The sequence below is a fragment of the Garra rufa genome, chromosome 2 (assembly GCF_049309525.1).
Source record: "Garra rufa chromosome 2, GarRuf1.0, whole genome shotgun sequence".
Lineage (NCBI taxonomy): Eukaryota > Metazoa > Chordata > Actinopteri > Cypriniformes > Cyprinidae > Garra > Garra rufa.
In genome coordinates, this window is record NC_133362.1 from 58,577,489 (window position 1) to 58,592,983 (window position 15,495).

The window sequence follows — 15,495 nt, forward strand, 5'->3', positions numbered from 1 at the left end:
CATCTCTGAATCACATTAATATAAATGGCTAATATTTTTTTGGATGATTACAAATGTTTAATGATTACTTTACTGATAATAAAGCCTGTATTAATAGTGTGATTCATTTCGTGTGCGCCCACCTAAAAAAATTTTTGCACCAGCCGCCACTGCTCGGAACAGAGCTAAGCACACATGAATGTTACCAACACACATGACGAGGCTGCAGCGTTAAATTAAGAAAATGTCTGCATTTGCAAGTGCATTGTCAGTTAATCGTCTATAAAACACATTTCCTACATTATTTGTATCTAATCAACAGCGATTATTTATGCAACAAAAAAAATACTGATTGGAATGTACAACGCGTTAAATGCCTTACAAATAATTCCACACACAAAAATGGTTTGCACAGCATTGGTTGCTGTGTTGGGACCAGTAACAGTTGTACTACTCACCCAAAACTGACCAGGATGAAGCTCGAAGGCTCAGTTAACACATTTAAAAGCATATTTCTGCTATCTTAAAAAACAAATTTAACAAATAAACGACGCAGGCATTTGTGGAAAAACTCATGACTCGAGGCAACATGGCAACGTAAAAATTAGAAAATGGCGGAGGTCGCAGACACATAGATATATATACGTAGATACCCCATTGCAACGCTCCAAGCACGTAGATGCGTCCGCAATATTGGAACGATCAACTTGACGTCATTCGCCATACTATAGGTTCGCAGACCAACGGCTGTGCAGGACTGTGGCATTTCGAATATTCAGTGATTACTATGGTCAATTACACAGATCTATGGGTGAATGACGTCAAGTTGACCGCTAAAATGGCGGACGGCTTACGATTAATGGCCCATAGAAACAGTCGCTAATGAGGCATCTACGTACATACATCTATGCGCAGACAGACATTCATCGTCTGACGTTATCTGCATAAAGACTAAAAAATTTAATAATTTTTAATCATTAGAGAAATTTTTTTTAAGCGAACAACTGTTTGCCCATAAAGTACTGCATTCTCAATATGAAATGCGTTACATGAATTGACTTATAACGTAACAAAGTTCAAATAGTTTTTGAGCGTGAAACTGGTGTTGGCCTGGTTTATACTGGAAATATCTTATAAGCGCATACAGAAGCACTCCAAATAATAAAGGTATTAAAGAGACTTTTGTATTAACTCACCTTAAACGGACCAATATGAAGCTCCACGGATAACACAATGAAAATCTGTTTTTTCCTGTCTGCCAAAACAAATTTTAAAGATAAGAGACGCAGGCAATTGAGAAGATACTGCAGCAAGAACACATCAGCGTGAAAGTGAGAAAATGCCGGCAATTAACGTTACTGATGTTCATCATCTGACGTCATCTAGAAAAAATATTAAATTAAACAATTTCTAAATATTTGATAGTATTTTTGAAGCGAATAGCTGTTTGTCCACAAAGTACTGCATTTTTAATATCAAAGGCGTTAAATGACTTGGCTTACAAAGTTCAAGTTAACTTTTTGAGCGCGAAACTGGTTTAAGGCATTGGCCTCATTTATAATAAAAATAATATATTAAAACAATATCTTAGACGAGAATACAGAAACACTCCAAATGATAAATGTCGTGGCTCAATATGAAATTGAAATCTTCAAGTATTTCGATAGATAACGTTAAAGTTAACTTTCTGATATTCACAATGGCATTAACAAAGATGATAGATATTAAACAGACCTTTTCATTACTCGCCTTAAATTGACCAAGATGAAGCTCCACGGCTCAATTAACACGGTAAAAATCTGGTTTCTACTGTCTGCCAAAACAAATTTCAACAAGATAAACGACGCAGGTATCCGAAGAGAAATTCCAACAAGAACACATCAGTGTTAAGTGAGAAAATGGTGGTGGTTTCTGGCAGAAGTTCATCGTCTGACGTCATTCAGAAAAAAAAGAAACCTAAATTCCTACAAAATTTTTAATCTAATCAATAGTATAATCAATTTGATCTAATTTTCCCATACAGTATTTCATTTTAAATATATAAAACATTATTTGGCTTAATGGTCACATTTTTGCTCGCAAAACTGAATTACTGTTATCATTGTCATTCTATTATTAATGTTGTGGATCAAAAGAAGATTCAAATTTATTCTGTTAAACATATATATATATATATATATATATATATATATATATATATATATAATATAGCTTAAACATTACACTGATATTACATTATAAATGGCATGAATAGAAATACATTAAAAAAATTATAAATTACAAAATAGTTGATTGCATACAAATACAAATTTTAAATGTACTGATATCATAAAATATTAATTAGTTTTCATTTGTATGTATGTTTATATATATATATATATATATATATATATAAATTGCTACAATATGTTTATCATAATATAGATGAAACATTACACTGATATTTACATTTTGCAGTTCACAGACATTACATTATAAATGGCATGCATAGAAATACATCAATAATAATAAAATAAGTTACAAAATAGTTGACTGCATAAAAACATTTTTTAAATGTACTGATATCATAAAATATTAATTAGTTTTCATTTGCACATATTTATACTATTTAAAGCTCAGAAATTTGAAGCAGTTATGTTAACTGATATATCTGAGTTCAGTTGACTCATTCTTTTAAGTCTAATAAGTTCAACAAAGGAAAACTTAAATATTTGAGTTATCTCAACAAGTTCAATCCAAATAAGTTAACTTGACTCAAAAGGTTAAGTTGAGATAACTAATTGGCGCGATCATTTTTTACAGTGTAGAGTATGGTCAGAAAAATTGTATGATTGACACCTTGACTACTTTTACTTGCATCCTTCATCTCTTTATGCTTTACTATAGGGCTTTCTGGCCATCATCTTTGCTGTAGTTTGAAATATTGAGCAGTTGCGGTAAATTCCCTCCTATTTTGAGTATGTTGTGCTGTCCTTAGCCATTCATGATCTATGCCATTTCTTATTTTACTGGACACCAGTTGTCAAAGAAGGTTGCTTGGCTTTCTTCAGACATGGCAGAGATGTCAACAGCTAACACACGAGCAGTGTACCTCAAATTTAAAAATGCCAACAGCACTCGTCGTTAAGTGCCTTTGAAAACACGTTTTCACCATCCGCCCTCAAACCAACTTTCAGGGTACGCAGAGATTTCCTGGTTGTGAAGATGCCCAGATGCATCACCCCCATGATAGTCCAGTCTCTTGCTATCTAATGGGTTCACATCAGCATCCCACCACAACTTCAAAACACTGAAAAATCAAGGCCTGAGATTGCATTATCTTTCAATTGCATCTGCTTACATAAGCAATTGCTCGTTTTCTTTCCTGTGGAGATGCGTAACTAACATAAAACAGTGTAAATGTGGGAACCCAGAAAATTCTGGGGGAAACGTTGTCTCATAAATAACAGAATATTCTGTTATTAAATGTACTATGTTTTAAAAAAGAATGAAATATTAGATGAAATTAGTGCAGAATCAACTCTGTGTTTAAAATAAACACCCACAGAGCTTTTAGTGTCATTGTACCAACTATTTCAGGGTTAGGCGCCTGTCCTTTCTGATGTCCAGGTTGATTCCACTTCTCAAGCCTTGTGGATAATGGCATGCTCCCTTTCTACGGAAAGGTCACTTATAGAGTGCCACCTCTTGACGGCTCAGGAGTTCCTCCCTGTCTCTCTGGGTTAAGGGCCTGTCCTCCTCTATATCCACTATTAGAAAGATGGTCAAGTCTAGCTCCATGGCAATACCGTCAGTCGATTAGCAAATTGCAAACTGCCTATGCTGATTGAGTGCAGCATTGCTCCCCTCACAGTGAGGGTTGACCCTAGTATTTCCCATCATGTGACAAACATCTGGAACCCTGTCGAGTGTGACCTCTCTGTCACACCTTTTTCAAATCCATGTTATGGTAAGTGTGCACACTAGTCTCTGGGCACTTTCTAAAATCCGCAAGGGTGATAAGTGCATAGCAAGTGTTTGTGCACTTTTCTAAAATCCTGTATGGTATAAGTTATGTGCTAGACGTTGTTTTCGTTTTTGAGTTGATTTATAACCCCCGGTCTCCTTGGCCCAACTACACTTAGGTATCATCACAGATACTTTTTGACCATCTGCTACCTAGGATAGGGATAACGTTGTTCCCCATAGCGCCCCCTAGAGGATGATCGTTCTCTATCTCAGGGAATGTCTCAGGTTGCGTATGTAACCCTGGTTCCCTGAGGGAACGAGACGCTGCGTCGAACGCTATGGGGAACGCCATTGGCGAAGCACGCTCTGAACGTAGTCTGCAACCAATCAGATGCAGACGCAGACGTTCACACTGCGGGCAGCCAGCCCCCTCGAGGGCTGACTGTGCATGCTCTGCTCTCAAGCAGACCACAAACAGACTGTGTGTATCCCCACTAACAATGAAGCGTTGGCAGGGAGGAACACACCGTCTGTAAGGTCCCACTCTACAAATACCTGAAAACACTGAAGACGATTTAAAGGCTATAGAGAGAGGCTCTATAGCCAAAGCAAAAAGGAGAGGTGAGAGTGGACACTCTTGACGGGTGCCACGAGAAAGCGAGAAATAAGGGTACTTTTCAGAGTTTTTCACGCAAGCTGAGTGAGTGGAATATAGTTAACGAATCTATGAGATGAATTTAGATCCGAATCCAGATTTTTGTAAAACCATGAATAAGTAATCCCACTCCACCCGGTCAAAGGCCTTCTCTGCATCGAGAGAGATAACCATTTCTGGTCTTGAAGACCGGGATGGAGTAAAGATTACATTCAAAAGTCTACGTATATTGGACAATAACTGACGGCCCAGTATAAAGCCATCTTATTTACCGCAGCTTAAACCTGCAGAAATGCACATTAGTCCATTATTGCCAAAGTCAGTTAGGAAAGTTCTTCTGGGAAAACGAATCCACTGCCTCAGAAGAATCAAAGATCCGTTCTGCGCTCTTATAGCTCACTCGGAGGTGAGCCGGGTACAGCATTCCAAATCGTACTCCTTGCTTGTAAAGTAGCCTCTTGATCTTGTTAAACGCTGCTCGTGTCCTCGCCAACTCTATGCTGAAGTCCTTGAACATCTTGATCTTGTGGCCTTTGTAGGAAATGTCCTTTTGGGATTTAGACTATCTCATGACAGTTTCCTTAATGATGTATCGGTGAAATCTGATTATTAACGGCCGTGGTGGTTCGTCTGCGCAAGGTTTAGGCCGGAGACTGTGGTGGACACGATCCAGCTCGGATGGTTCTGCTAGGCAATCGCCAAGAAACTCAAAAAGCAGGTTAGACACATACTCCCTTGCGTTCTTTCCTTCAATGTCCTCCGGTAAACCTACAAGTCGTACATTTTGGCACTTCGAGCGAGATATCAAATCTTCTATATTAGCTTTAAGAGCCGGTGTTTTCCTTTTCGGTGTTTATCAGTTTTGACTGAGCTTTTACATCATGCTCAAGTTATTCGGTCACTGTGTTCTGAAAGGCCCGCTTACGTCTCGTTGATCGTCGCTGCCTGTGCTGTTAAGGTCACACTGAATGATTCGACTGAAGACCGAATTGGTTCCAGAGAAGTGTTTAAAAGTGCAACGAATTCCCCAGTCATCTCTTTTCTGAATCTTTCAAGCTCCTTAACTAGGGATTCGATTGTAAGCTGCGAAGATGTGGATTCGTTATCCGCCATTTTGCTGCTTTCTTGACAGGCCCGATCATGATGAGCTTTTTGTTTACCGCCTGTCCTCGTTAGACGTGCTCATTTTGAATGAAAATTCCGACGGCGTAGACTTTCAAAAATAAAAATAAGGTGCAACAAGTTTGATGTGCTGATCAAATAAGGTGTATTCTTAAGATATTACATGAAATATGTTTTCTTTTAAAGGAAGTTTAATTTTAGTATTTTTTATATTATGTTTCTAGATGTGTAATTATAATATTACTAATGTTTTTTTTACATAAACATTTAAAATTGAGTGATTTACATTTTTTAAATAAGATTTTTGAGAGATTTGATTTGAGATGACAGTTTTCCACCATTTCTCATCCTCTGACAGTCTGTTTTGGTGTTTTCCATTTGAAAGGTCAAGTGTAACAGCCAACTTTTATGATTGGCTAACATAATTGCCCCCTTAATAAAACCTCAGAAGGAATTATTGTGTGATGAATATTTCATCTGATGGTTGAGTGGGGAGTTTGTCCCCTTTCTTTTTTCCTAGTCTCTCTCTAAATTTGTTGAATTTTATCCCCTAGGAGACATAAAAATTGTATATAATAATTGAGATGAGTCTGTATAGATTTTCTAGATTTAATTAATTGTATAACAGCCAACTTAATCTCTGTAGGGTACCGGCCAACCAGGATCAGGTTTGGACACCCTGGTATAGGATCTAGCATACATGCATTACATATCTACATGTTTTGATATTAATTGCTTTGTGCCATTAAACTGGGGTTAACTTTTATCTCTTTGTTTTTCCACCTTAGATCTAACAGCGCTGAAAGAGCAGAGAGAAGTACTGAATGAAACTGAAGAGAAAGATCAGTTTGAGAATCTTCATAATTTTGTATCTGGAGAAAAATCTTTTTGTTCTTTAGAGTCTGAAAAGACTTCTAAACAAAAAAGTGCTCAAAAGACAGGAACTATGAGTATTTTCACTTGCTGTCAGTGTGGAAAGAGTTTCAAACAACAAGCACACCTTAAAAGTCACATGAGAATTCACACTGGAGAGAAGCCTTACTCATGCAAACAGTGTGGAAAGAGTTTCAATGATAAAGGAAACCTTAACAGACACATGAGATTTCACACTTGAGAGAAGCCTTACACATGCCAACAGTGTGAAAAGAGTTTCACTCAAAAAAGATACCTTAACATTCACATGAGAGTTCACACTGGAGAGAAGCCTTACTCATGCAACCAGTGTGGAAACAGTTTCAGTCAAAAAGGAAGCCTTCACAGGCACATGAAAATTCACAATAAAGAGAAGCCTAACAGATCCCCTTAACATGGACAGAGTTTCAAACAAAATGTCTATAACGGACAGTTCCGGTCCTTGATTTTGATTGGCCACAATCAAAGCTGTTGTAAATTACTCTACAAACATACACCTCTTTGTTTCTCTGCAACCACATTGTTGAAACCACGGTTCCATTTGAGGTCAAAAGTTTACATCCCCTTTCAGAATCTGCAAAATGTTCCCTTGTCAAAACAATCCTAAAGGATTCAAACAAGAATCCTATACTGGTCCTGAAACTAATAAAAACTAAACTAAATTTTATAGAAAATTTGAAAACTATACTAAAGTAAAACGAGTTTAAAAAAGCTAAACTACATTAACCTTGGCTTCAACACTAGTCTGTTTTTTTTCTCCGGTCTCGACTTGGTATCGTTCTTGGTCTCTACTTGGTCTTGGTCTTGACATGGTCTGTCTTGGTCTTGGTGTTGGTCTTGTCTTGGTCTCTATACCTTCTGGGCTTGACTACAAGTCTATCTTGCAGAGACAATTCAAATTGTGCTCTGGCCAGACCTCTGGATTTCCAGGGTAGCTAATTCCATATTAATGCTACAAATTAAATGCCCGATGTCATAATAACAAATGGCCAGATTAAAAGCAGGATCTTCTCAGCTGCGCTTAAAGACAGTGTTAGTATGTGACCTAAACTTCTGTCAAATGTCAAAACATTTCTACACTCGTGAGACATTATTAATAAATATTCTGTATATTTATTTCTGTGATGAGTTCAGCTTTAAGAATAAAAACCAACCTGTTTGTTCCTCAGTTTCTTCATGTTTGACTCTGAATGTTTCTTCAATCTTCATGACCTCACTCTCCTCTTTAATAAACACCATCTGTGTTTGTTCCTCAGTATCTTCATGTTTCAATGTTTCTTCAGTCTTCATGTCTTCACTCTCCTCTTTAATAAAAGCCATCTTTAGAATAGTGTATCTTGTGGATCTCTGTTGATTCTCCAGTTTTTCTGTGTGTTTGAAAACTTTGTCCTGTTTAAGATGAGAATAATTAATAGAAAGAAAAATCAATGCAAACTAAATCTCTGGGTGCGTCTCAATCAGCTCCTAGTTCAGTATTCAGTGCACTAATAAGACAAAGTTAATATACAATTTATAAAATACACAAATTACCCAGAAGGTTTATATTTAGGCAGGCAATTTTTTATTTAAATTTCGTATTGAAATATTTGTTCATATCTAATATTACACTTTCATGAAATCATTCTCGGTTGTGATTCACTCGTTTGTGTTTGTTGTTGTCGTCTGTAGTCCGCGTGCCGCTGAATCGAATCACTGAATCATTTCACAAATGATTTGATTCAAATGATTCGGATTCTCAGTTTCTATCATCACTTCAACTTACATCAACATCAACACACGATTGATTCATGATATAGAGACAGAAATGAGACGCACATTCTGTTTCTAAAGGATAGCGTCTTCAGTAACACTAAAGCATCAACGTTTTATTTAATAAGGATGGTTTACTTTACATAGCTTGTAAAAACGCTTTATTGATGCAACAATATACATTGGTTTAAAAACTTTAAAACCACAAACCTTTCTTCAGGTGACTCACAACAGATGAGGAGCGCGGCGAAGCTTTATGACGTCACACCACCAGAGCAAAATAAAAGTCCGATTGGTGCGCTGCTCTCTAGAATCACAAATACATCAAAGAAATGTTGTATATAGAATAAAATTTCGTACTCATATGATGGTGCTTGTCTAAAGTTATTAACATCGTGAATCTAGGAATATTTTCTATATTTTTTTATGTATATTTAAAAAAAACTACCGCTTTCTGTTTTTATACCTTACCATTAAACTCACATTAAACTAGTTAATGCTGCTGTGTAACTGTTACAAAGAGGGTTTGCTGGCAAATTTGATTTATAACTCTTTTGACTATTGTAATCAGTGTCTTGATATATTGTTTGTGTATTTATTCCTCTTGAAAAATCATTGAAACGCTGTCAGGGATCTTATTTTTCTTTTGCTATTGGGGTAAACGAGGACACGACAATATATTTGTCACAGTTTCTATTTACCACTACAGAAGTTTACAAAACGCTGACTACGCTGAAAAGGATCTATACACAGTCAAAGCCACATAATAAAAAGGTTCATGTCAATCTTTGCATGAATTTTGTCACTTACTTGCAGAGTTAAGAATTTGAGATGTCTTAAATAATTTTTATTTGCCAGGATACTCCTCAATTTCTTCCTCATACTATAAACGTTAACTACACTGTAAAAAATGAATCATGAGGCTTGTAATTTTCATTAAAAAATTTGATGTAATCATTAAAAATAATGTGCATATTTTGTTAAAAAAATCAGTTTTCTGTATTTCTTTTAAAATATTGAGAACATTTCACTAATAAAATTAAGAGATAAATTTCACATCTATTTTTAAGCAAACTTGGGTAATTTTTTCAGGCTAAATTTGAGGAACATTTAGGCAAAAATATTGAGGAACAAAGGCTTCATTTTTTTTTTTTTAAGAAAATTGGACCAATAATCCAATCCAATTTTGATTGAGTCACCTTCATTTGAAAGACATTCACACCAGTACAGGAACTTGTTCGTGTTTACATCAGCTGCGGATCTGTGTGTGTTTGGACCCTCTGTTCAACACACGTGAATGGCGCTGCTTTAGCACGGCTACCGGAACAGTTCGTGGACCCTTTAGTTAAAGCTGTGTTTAAATTAGCCGACCTACAGCTTGCTGTAGCATCCCAAAAGCGGCTGTCCATATTACATGGGTAAAGTTAGGCGAATCCCCCACCTGCCAACGAATTTAATTTCTGTAGGCGAGATACCGCGTTGTGACATTGCATGCGGAAAACAAGCGCTGTTGTCCAAACGAGTCGTTTCGCTGTAGTTCTTGAAAAGGTATTTTTTTAAATTAAATATCTCCGTTTGGAGTGGACTTTGAGATGTGTAACATTGTAGATGTTTTTATGCCCAAACATACCCACCACACACTGGCTAAAGTTCAAAAAGTGAAAAAGCATAATAGCACCCCTTTTAATAAAGATATTACACACACACACACACACTAAAGATATATTTCTTATTTAGGAATTCATTTTTTACATTTGGTACTTAATTTATATTTAACACTTCCATGAAAACATTACTAAACACTACTGGCACTTTTTAGTAGTGATGGGAAAATGAAGCTTTTCCAAGCACCGAAGGGTTTCCCCTCAACTGTATCTAAAATGGTTCATTACTCGAAGCTTTTCAACACGTTGTACACTAATGACATCTTGTGGTCAAAGGTGGAAAACGTTTCTTTTGCATCCCAGATGTCCAAGCGATTTTTGGACAATTTCATAAAATAAATAAATTTGTGCTAAGAAAACCATAAGAAATATTTTACTTACACAAGGTATAAATGAATTAATCTGTAAATAAACTAAAAAGAAAAAAAGTACAAGCATGATTCGCGTATGCATAGATGATCAAGTAAAGTAAGAAGTTAAGTAAGTTAAGTTGATTAATGTTATTATTCAAAGCTTCTGTGTTGAACGTCACATCACTATTTTTTAGTACATTGTAGCTTGACCATTCAAACCTTGTTTCTGTTTTTTTTTTTTTTTTTTTTGGCATTGTCATGTGATGCAATTTTATTTATTGCTTTTATTAAATTTTTTCAATTTATGTATGTGTACTTCTAACATGTTTGGTAGGTAAAATAAATGTTGTAATTTATTAGAGCATCTTCTGCAATGGATGCATTTTTCAGCCTATAAGGTAACAATAATATAATAAGATAACCTTGTTTGAAATGGGTTTGGCTAAAAGAAAACTTTGGTTTTTGTCTATACTCCTAGGTACTTATACTATATTGACTGGGTTAAATAAAATTGCATTACTGAAAATAGACTAAATGTAATCAGTTTTCGTCAACTAAAACTAGACTAAAATAGTCTAGGGTAAATCTGACTTAAATAAGACTAAAATGCTCAGACTTTTAGTCAACTAAAACTTGACTACACTAAAAGGAGTATGAACTTGACTAAAACTAATTAAAACTAAAATGTCAGGTTCACACAAAGACTAGACTAAAACTAAAATTAAAATCGGTCGCCGAAAACAACACTACGGTTCACTGACGACTTGTCACCAGACTTTTCCATACAATTTATTGTTCGGTCTCGAAATTCAAATGGTGAAGACATTTCTCTGAAACACAATGTTACAAGAAAGACTGTCCGGTTTAGCTCTTTAGCGCTCACAATATCGACATAAAATCTGTAGTCAAAGTCTTCGCACACCAAAACACTCGCAATGTAAATAAAGACTAAATATTTATTCCTGCATGGATTTCAGTTTGATTGAAAAGCTATTAAAAACGCACATTATATGAAATATAATATTAAAAATAACATTAAATACATCAATGCAGCAATAATTCACCACATTCATTACTGATAAATCAGTCATGTAAATGGGAGAGCCAGACTCACGTGCACAATAAATTTCCATACATAACATCACTGCTGGTGGGGGTGGTGGGGGGGGGGGGCTCTAAGATGTGCGGTACGCCTCTGGTCCTTGTGCTCACTCCCAGGCTATCAGTTCCTCGAAATATACCTCTGATATAACAATTCTGGGCCGCCCAAAGTTGCCAGATTCAAAGTCCAGACTGTTGTGTGAACACAGCTCTCACCAATCATATACAACCTCTTAGAGTCCATCCCTGCTGAAAAAAACAGCATATGCTGGTTAGGTATGTTTTGGTGCTGGGATTCTAGTTTTAGCTGGTATATGCTGGTTTTAGCTGGTTAATGCTGGTCCTTTGCTGGTTTATGCTGGTCATGTTGCTGGTCAAGGACCAGCATAAACCAGCAAAGGACCAGCATTAACCAGCAACATGACCAGCACTAACCAGCAAAAACCAGCAAGGGACCAGCATAAACCAGCAAAGAACCAGCATATACCAGCTAAAACTAGAATCCCAGCACCAAAACATACCTAACCAGCATATGCTGGTTTTTTCAGCAGGGATCCAAAGCAGCATGTGGGGAAAAAAAAGTCCCCCTGGCTTGAGAGTGCACTTAAAAAAATCTCCTGGGAACAGGCACACTCCAAAAAAAACTATATCAACTGGTGGTCGATTGAGCAAATGGGACAGCCGTGCATAAGCCTACCCGATATAACACAACACAAGATGATGAAAAAGAACTTTGAGGTATGAAATTAGTCAAATAAATCAATAAATTAAATATTGCATTCAAAAACAAGTGCCATGTGAGGACAAAAAGGACATCTTTGAAAAGAGGTTTCCTACCCTCTTGAGTTCCTCCAATATAACCATGTTTGAGGACTTAGAGAGGGGGTCGATCTGGAAGTAGTAAACAATCTATGCTAAAACAGAGTAATTATTCTCAACTCAAACTTAAAATCATTACATAATCGTTCATATGTATATTTGTATCAGTAATGCATAAAAGTATAGAAGGTCAAATAAGATGAAGTTTTGCATGAAAGTTTGTGAGAGACAGAAAAGCTGCAACTACAGAGCGACCATTTTGGTGATTTTGATACAAAAAAGCAATTGTTTTTTGGTTGGTGACACCACAAGGTGCTACTGTAGCCCTTGCTAACAAAGAAAGGTCTAATAAATAAATGTCAACATAATGCATAAACAAATACAAAGTTGTAAATGTTAAATAAACTTGTGGAAATAGATGTTGTCATAAATACATGAATGAATAAATGAAAGAACTCATTAATACATTTGGAAAAAATAAAAGTAATCATACATAAATAAGTAAATAAAACTATAAATATTACAATTTGTAAATATTTGTAGATTTATTTATATACATTTCAATGTGTATTTCACCAAAAATAAAACTCTGAATACTGTCATGATTTATTATTCGAATATGTTTCCTTTTTGTAAATATCTATGCACTATTCGGATTGTAGACACAGAAGCGCGTGAACAGGACTTTTATTTTGATCTGGTGTGTGACATCATAAAGCTGCATCCCGCTCCTGCATCTTTGTTTCAGCTGAAGAAAGGTTTGTAGTCTTTACTGTTTAAACTTTTAAATGTTTAAATTCATACCATACGTTCAGTCTGTTTTATATGGCTTACAAGTGATGTAAACGTAATTATTGAATGCAACATGGTAATATTTTATCTAATGATGAACGTTATTAAACCGCATCCACACAGCGTCTGATGTCGCTCCATGTGTAGTGATTCAGATCAGAAACACGAATTACAAACTCCGAGTCAATTGAATCGGTTGATTCACAAAATGATTCACTGTTTCGAATCGCCGCTCGCTGAGAGACCTGCTGCTCAAAACAGTGGAAATACAACGAGAACAAACTCAAACATGAGAAATGACAACTTTGACAAACAATTGCAGACGTTTTGTTGTTGTAATGACAATCTTAAAATACAACAGCTTTTGAATGTAATATACTATAATAATTTATGTACTATACAAATCATTAAAAACCTGAATATAAGCTAACGATCATTTAAGTCATTTAACTATCACTCTGACTCCCTCACTAGTGAACTGACTACTGAACTAGATTGAGATTTTTTTTGTCATCTTAAACAGGAAAAAGTTTCCAAACACCTAAAAAAAACTCCTGCTGAAGCAACTGAGATCCACGTGACACATTATTATAAAGATGGAGTTTATTAAAGAGGAGAGTGAAGACATGAAGATTGAAGAAACATTGAGAGTCAAACATGAAGATACTGAAGAACAAACAGGTTGGTTTTCATTCTCAAAGCTGAAATGTCCTATTCTCAATTAATTTGTCTTTGGCTGGTGTTTTTCTACACTGTCTGCCTTCCTGCAGATTTTAGCTTCATATTTTCTTAAAGTTCTCTTAAAGACCATTTTTTACTTTTATTTAAAACAGCATTTAATGAATTTTGTCATTTAATATTTAAATGTTAATGTTCACTGCTAGAATTGAGTAATATTTTTCATGTGAAATAGGTAAATAATAGTTCATGCATGTGGTCTTGCTCTGATGTAATGATGATCACTGGCTTATAGCATATAGGATGTAGTTATATGTTAGTTTTGACACTTTACATGTTTGAATGTTTTGAAATCTGTTGCTTCGTGCCATTAAACTGGGGTTAACTTGTACTTGTCTTTTTTCACCTTAGATCTGATGGCACTGAAAGAGGAGAGTGAAGTACTGAATGAAATGGAAGAGAAAGATCATGATTTCACAAAAGGAGAAAAATCTTTTAGTTGTTCACAGGCTGAAACGACTTCCTTAAAAGAAATATATCGAAAGACGGGAAGAAGTTATTTCACCTGCCATCAGTGTGGAAAGTGTTTCAATCGAATAGAAAGCATTACAAGACACATGAGAGTTCACACTGGAGAGAAGCCTTTTACATGCAAACAATGTGGAAGAAGTTTCAACCAAAAAGTAAACCTTGAAAAACATATGAGAATTCACACTGGAGAGAAGCCTTTCACCTGTCCTCAGTGTGGAAAGAGGTTTAACTATAAACAATCCCTTGAAGACCACTTACGAATTCACACTGGAGAAAAGCCTTACACCTGCAAACAATGTGGAAGAAGTTTCAACCAAAAGGGAAACCTTGACAGACACATTAGTGTTCACACTGGAGAGAAGCCCTACACCTGCCATCAGTGTGGAAGAAGTTTTAACCGGAAAGGAAACCTTGATTGCCACATGACAGTCCACACTGGAGAGAGCCTTTTCACCTGCCAACAGTGTGGAGTAAGTTTCACTCAAAAAGAAAGCTTTACCAGACACATGAGAATTCACAATGGAGATCAGCCTTATATGTGTGATCAGTGTGGAATGAGTTTTGATCAACATGAAAACTTTGAAGTCCACATGAGAACTCACATAGAGAAACCCTACACATGCTCTGAGTGTGGAAAGAGTTTTGGTCAAAAACATAACTTTAAAGTCCACATGAGAATTCACTCTGGAGAGCAACCCTACAAATGCCCTCAGTGCGGAAAGAGGTTTAATCAGAAACAACAGTTAGAAGACCACTTCAGAGTTCACACTGGAGAGAAGCCTTTCACCTGCCAGCAATGTGGAAGAAGTTTCAACCAAAAAGGAAACCTTAACAGACACATGAGAGTTCACTCTGGAGATCAGTCTTACACGTGTGATCAGTGTGGAAAGACTTTTAAACAAGAAAACCTTAAAGTTCATATTAGAATTCATAGAGAGAAACCCTACACATGCTCTGATTGTGGAAAAAGTTTTCGTCAAAAACAACACTTTGAAGACCACATGAGAATTCACTCTGGAGAGAAGCCTTTCACCTGCCAGCAATGTGGAAGAAGTTTCAACCAAAAAGGAAACCTTAACAGACACATGAACCTTCACACTGAAGAGAAGTAATTTGTATATGATCACTGTGGAAAGAGTTTCAGATATAAAGCAGCATTTCAATACCACATGAGGTTCCACACATGAGAGAA

The 15,495-nt window shown here is 36.1% G+C and overlaps 1 protein-coding gene and 1 long non-coding RNA gene across 2 annotated transcripts in view; one reads left to right on the forward strand and one right to left on the reverse strand.

Moving 5' to 3' along the window:
- The window catches only part of LOC141325639 (uncharacterized), a 31,079-nt gene extending 23,088 nt beyond the window's left edge, over positions 1–7,991 (reverse strand). Inside the window, exon 1 of the long non-coding RNA XR_012353795.1 lies at positions 7,771–7,991. This is a non-coding gene — a long non-coding RNA (uncharacterized lncRNA). The remainder of the gene's footprint in view (positions 1–7,770) is intronic.
- Positions 7,992–13,690: 5,699 nt separating this feature from the next.
- Positions 13,691–15,495, forward strand: LOC141325634 (uncharacterized). The gene is made up of 4 exons (XM_073834407.1): positions 13,691–13,775; positions 14,184–14,327; positions 14,409–14,773; positions 14,933–15,495. The coding sequence occupies exons 1-4, from the start codon at positions 13,691–13,693 to the stop codon at positions 15,413–15,415; spliced, it is 1,077 nt and encodes a 358-aa protein (XP_073690508.1). The 3' UTR covers positions 15,416–15,495.

Coding starts and splice junctions, on each gene's coding strand:
- LOC141325634 (XM_073834407.1), top strand. CDS start 13,691: ATGGAGTTTATTAAAGAGGAGAGTGAAGACATGAAGATTGAAGAAACA. Junction 13,776..14,183: donor AGATACTGAAGAACAAACAG/GTTGGTTTTCAT, acceptor TTTTCACCTTAG/ATCTGATGGCACTGAAAGAG. Junction 14,328..14,408: donor ATATCGAAAGACGGGAAGAA/GTTATTTCACCT, acceptor TTCACACTGGAG/AGAAGCCTTTTACATGCAAA.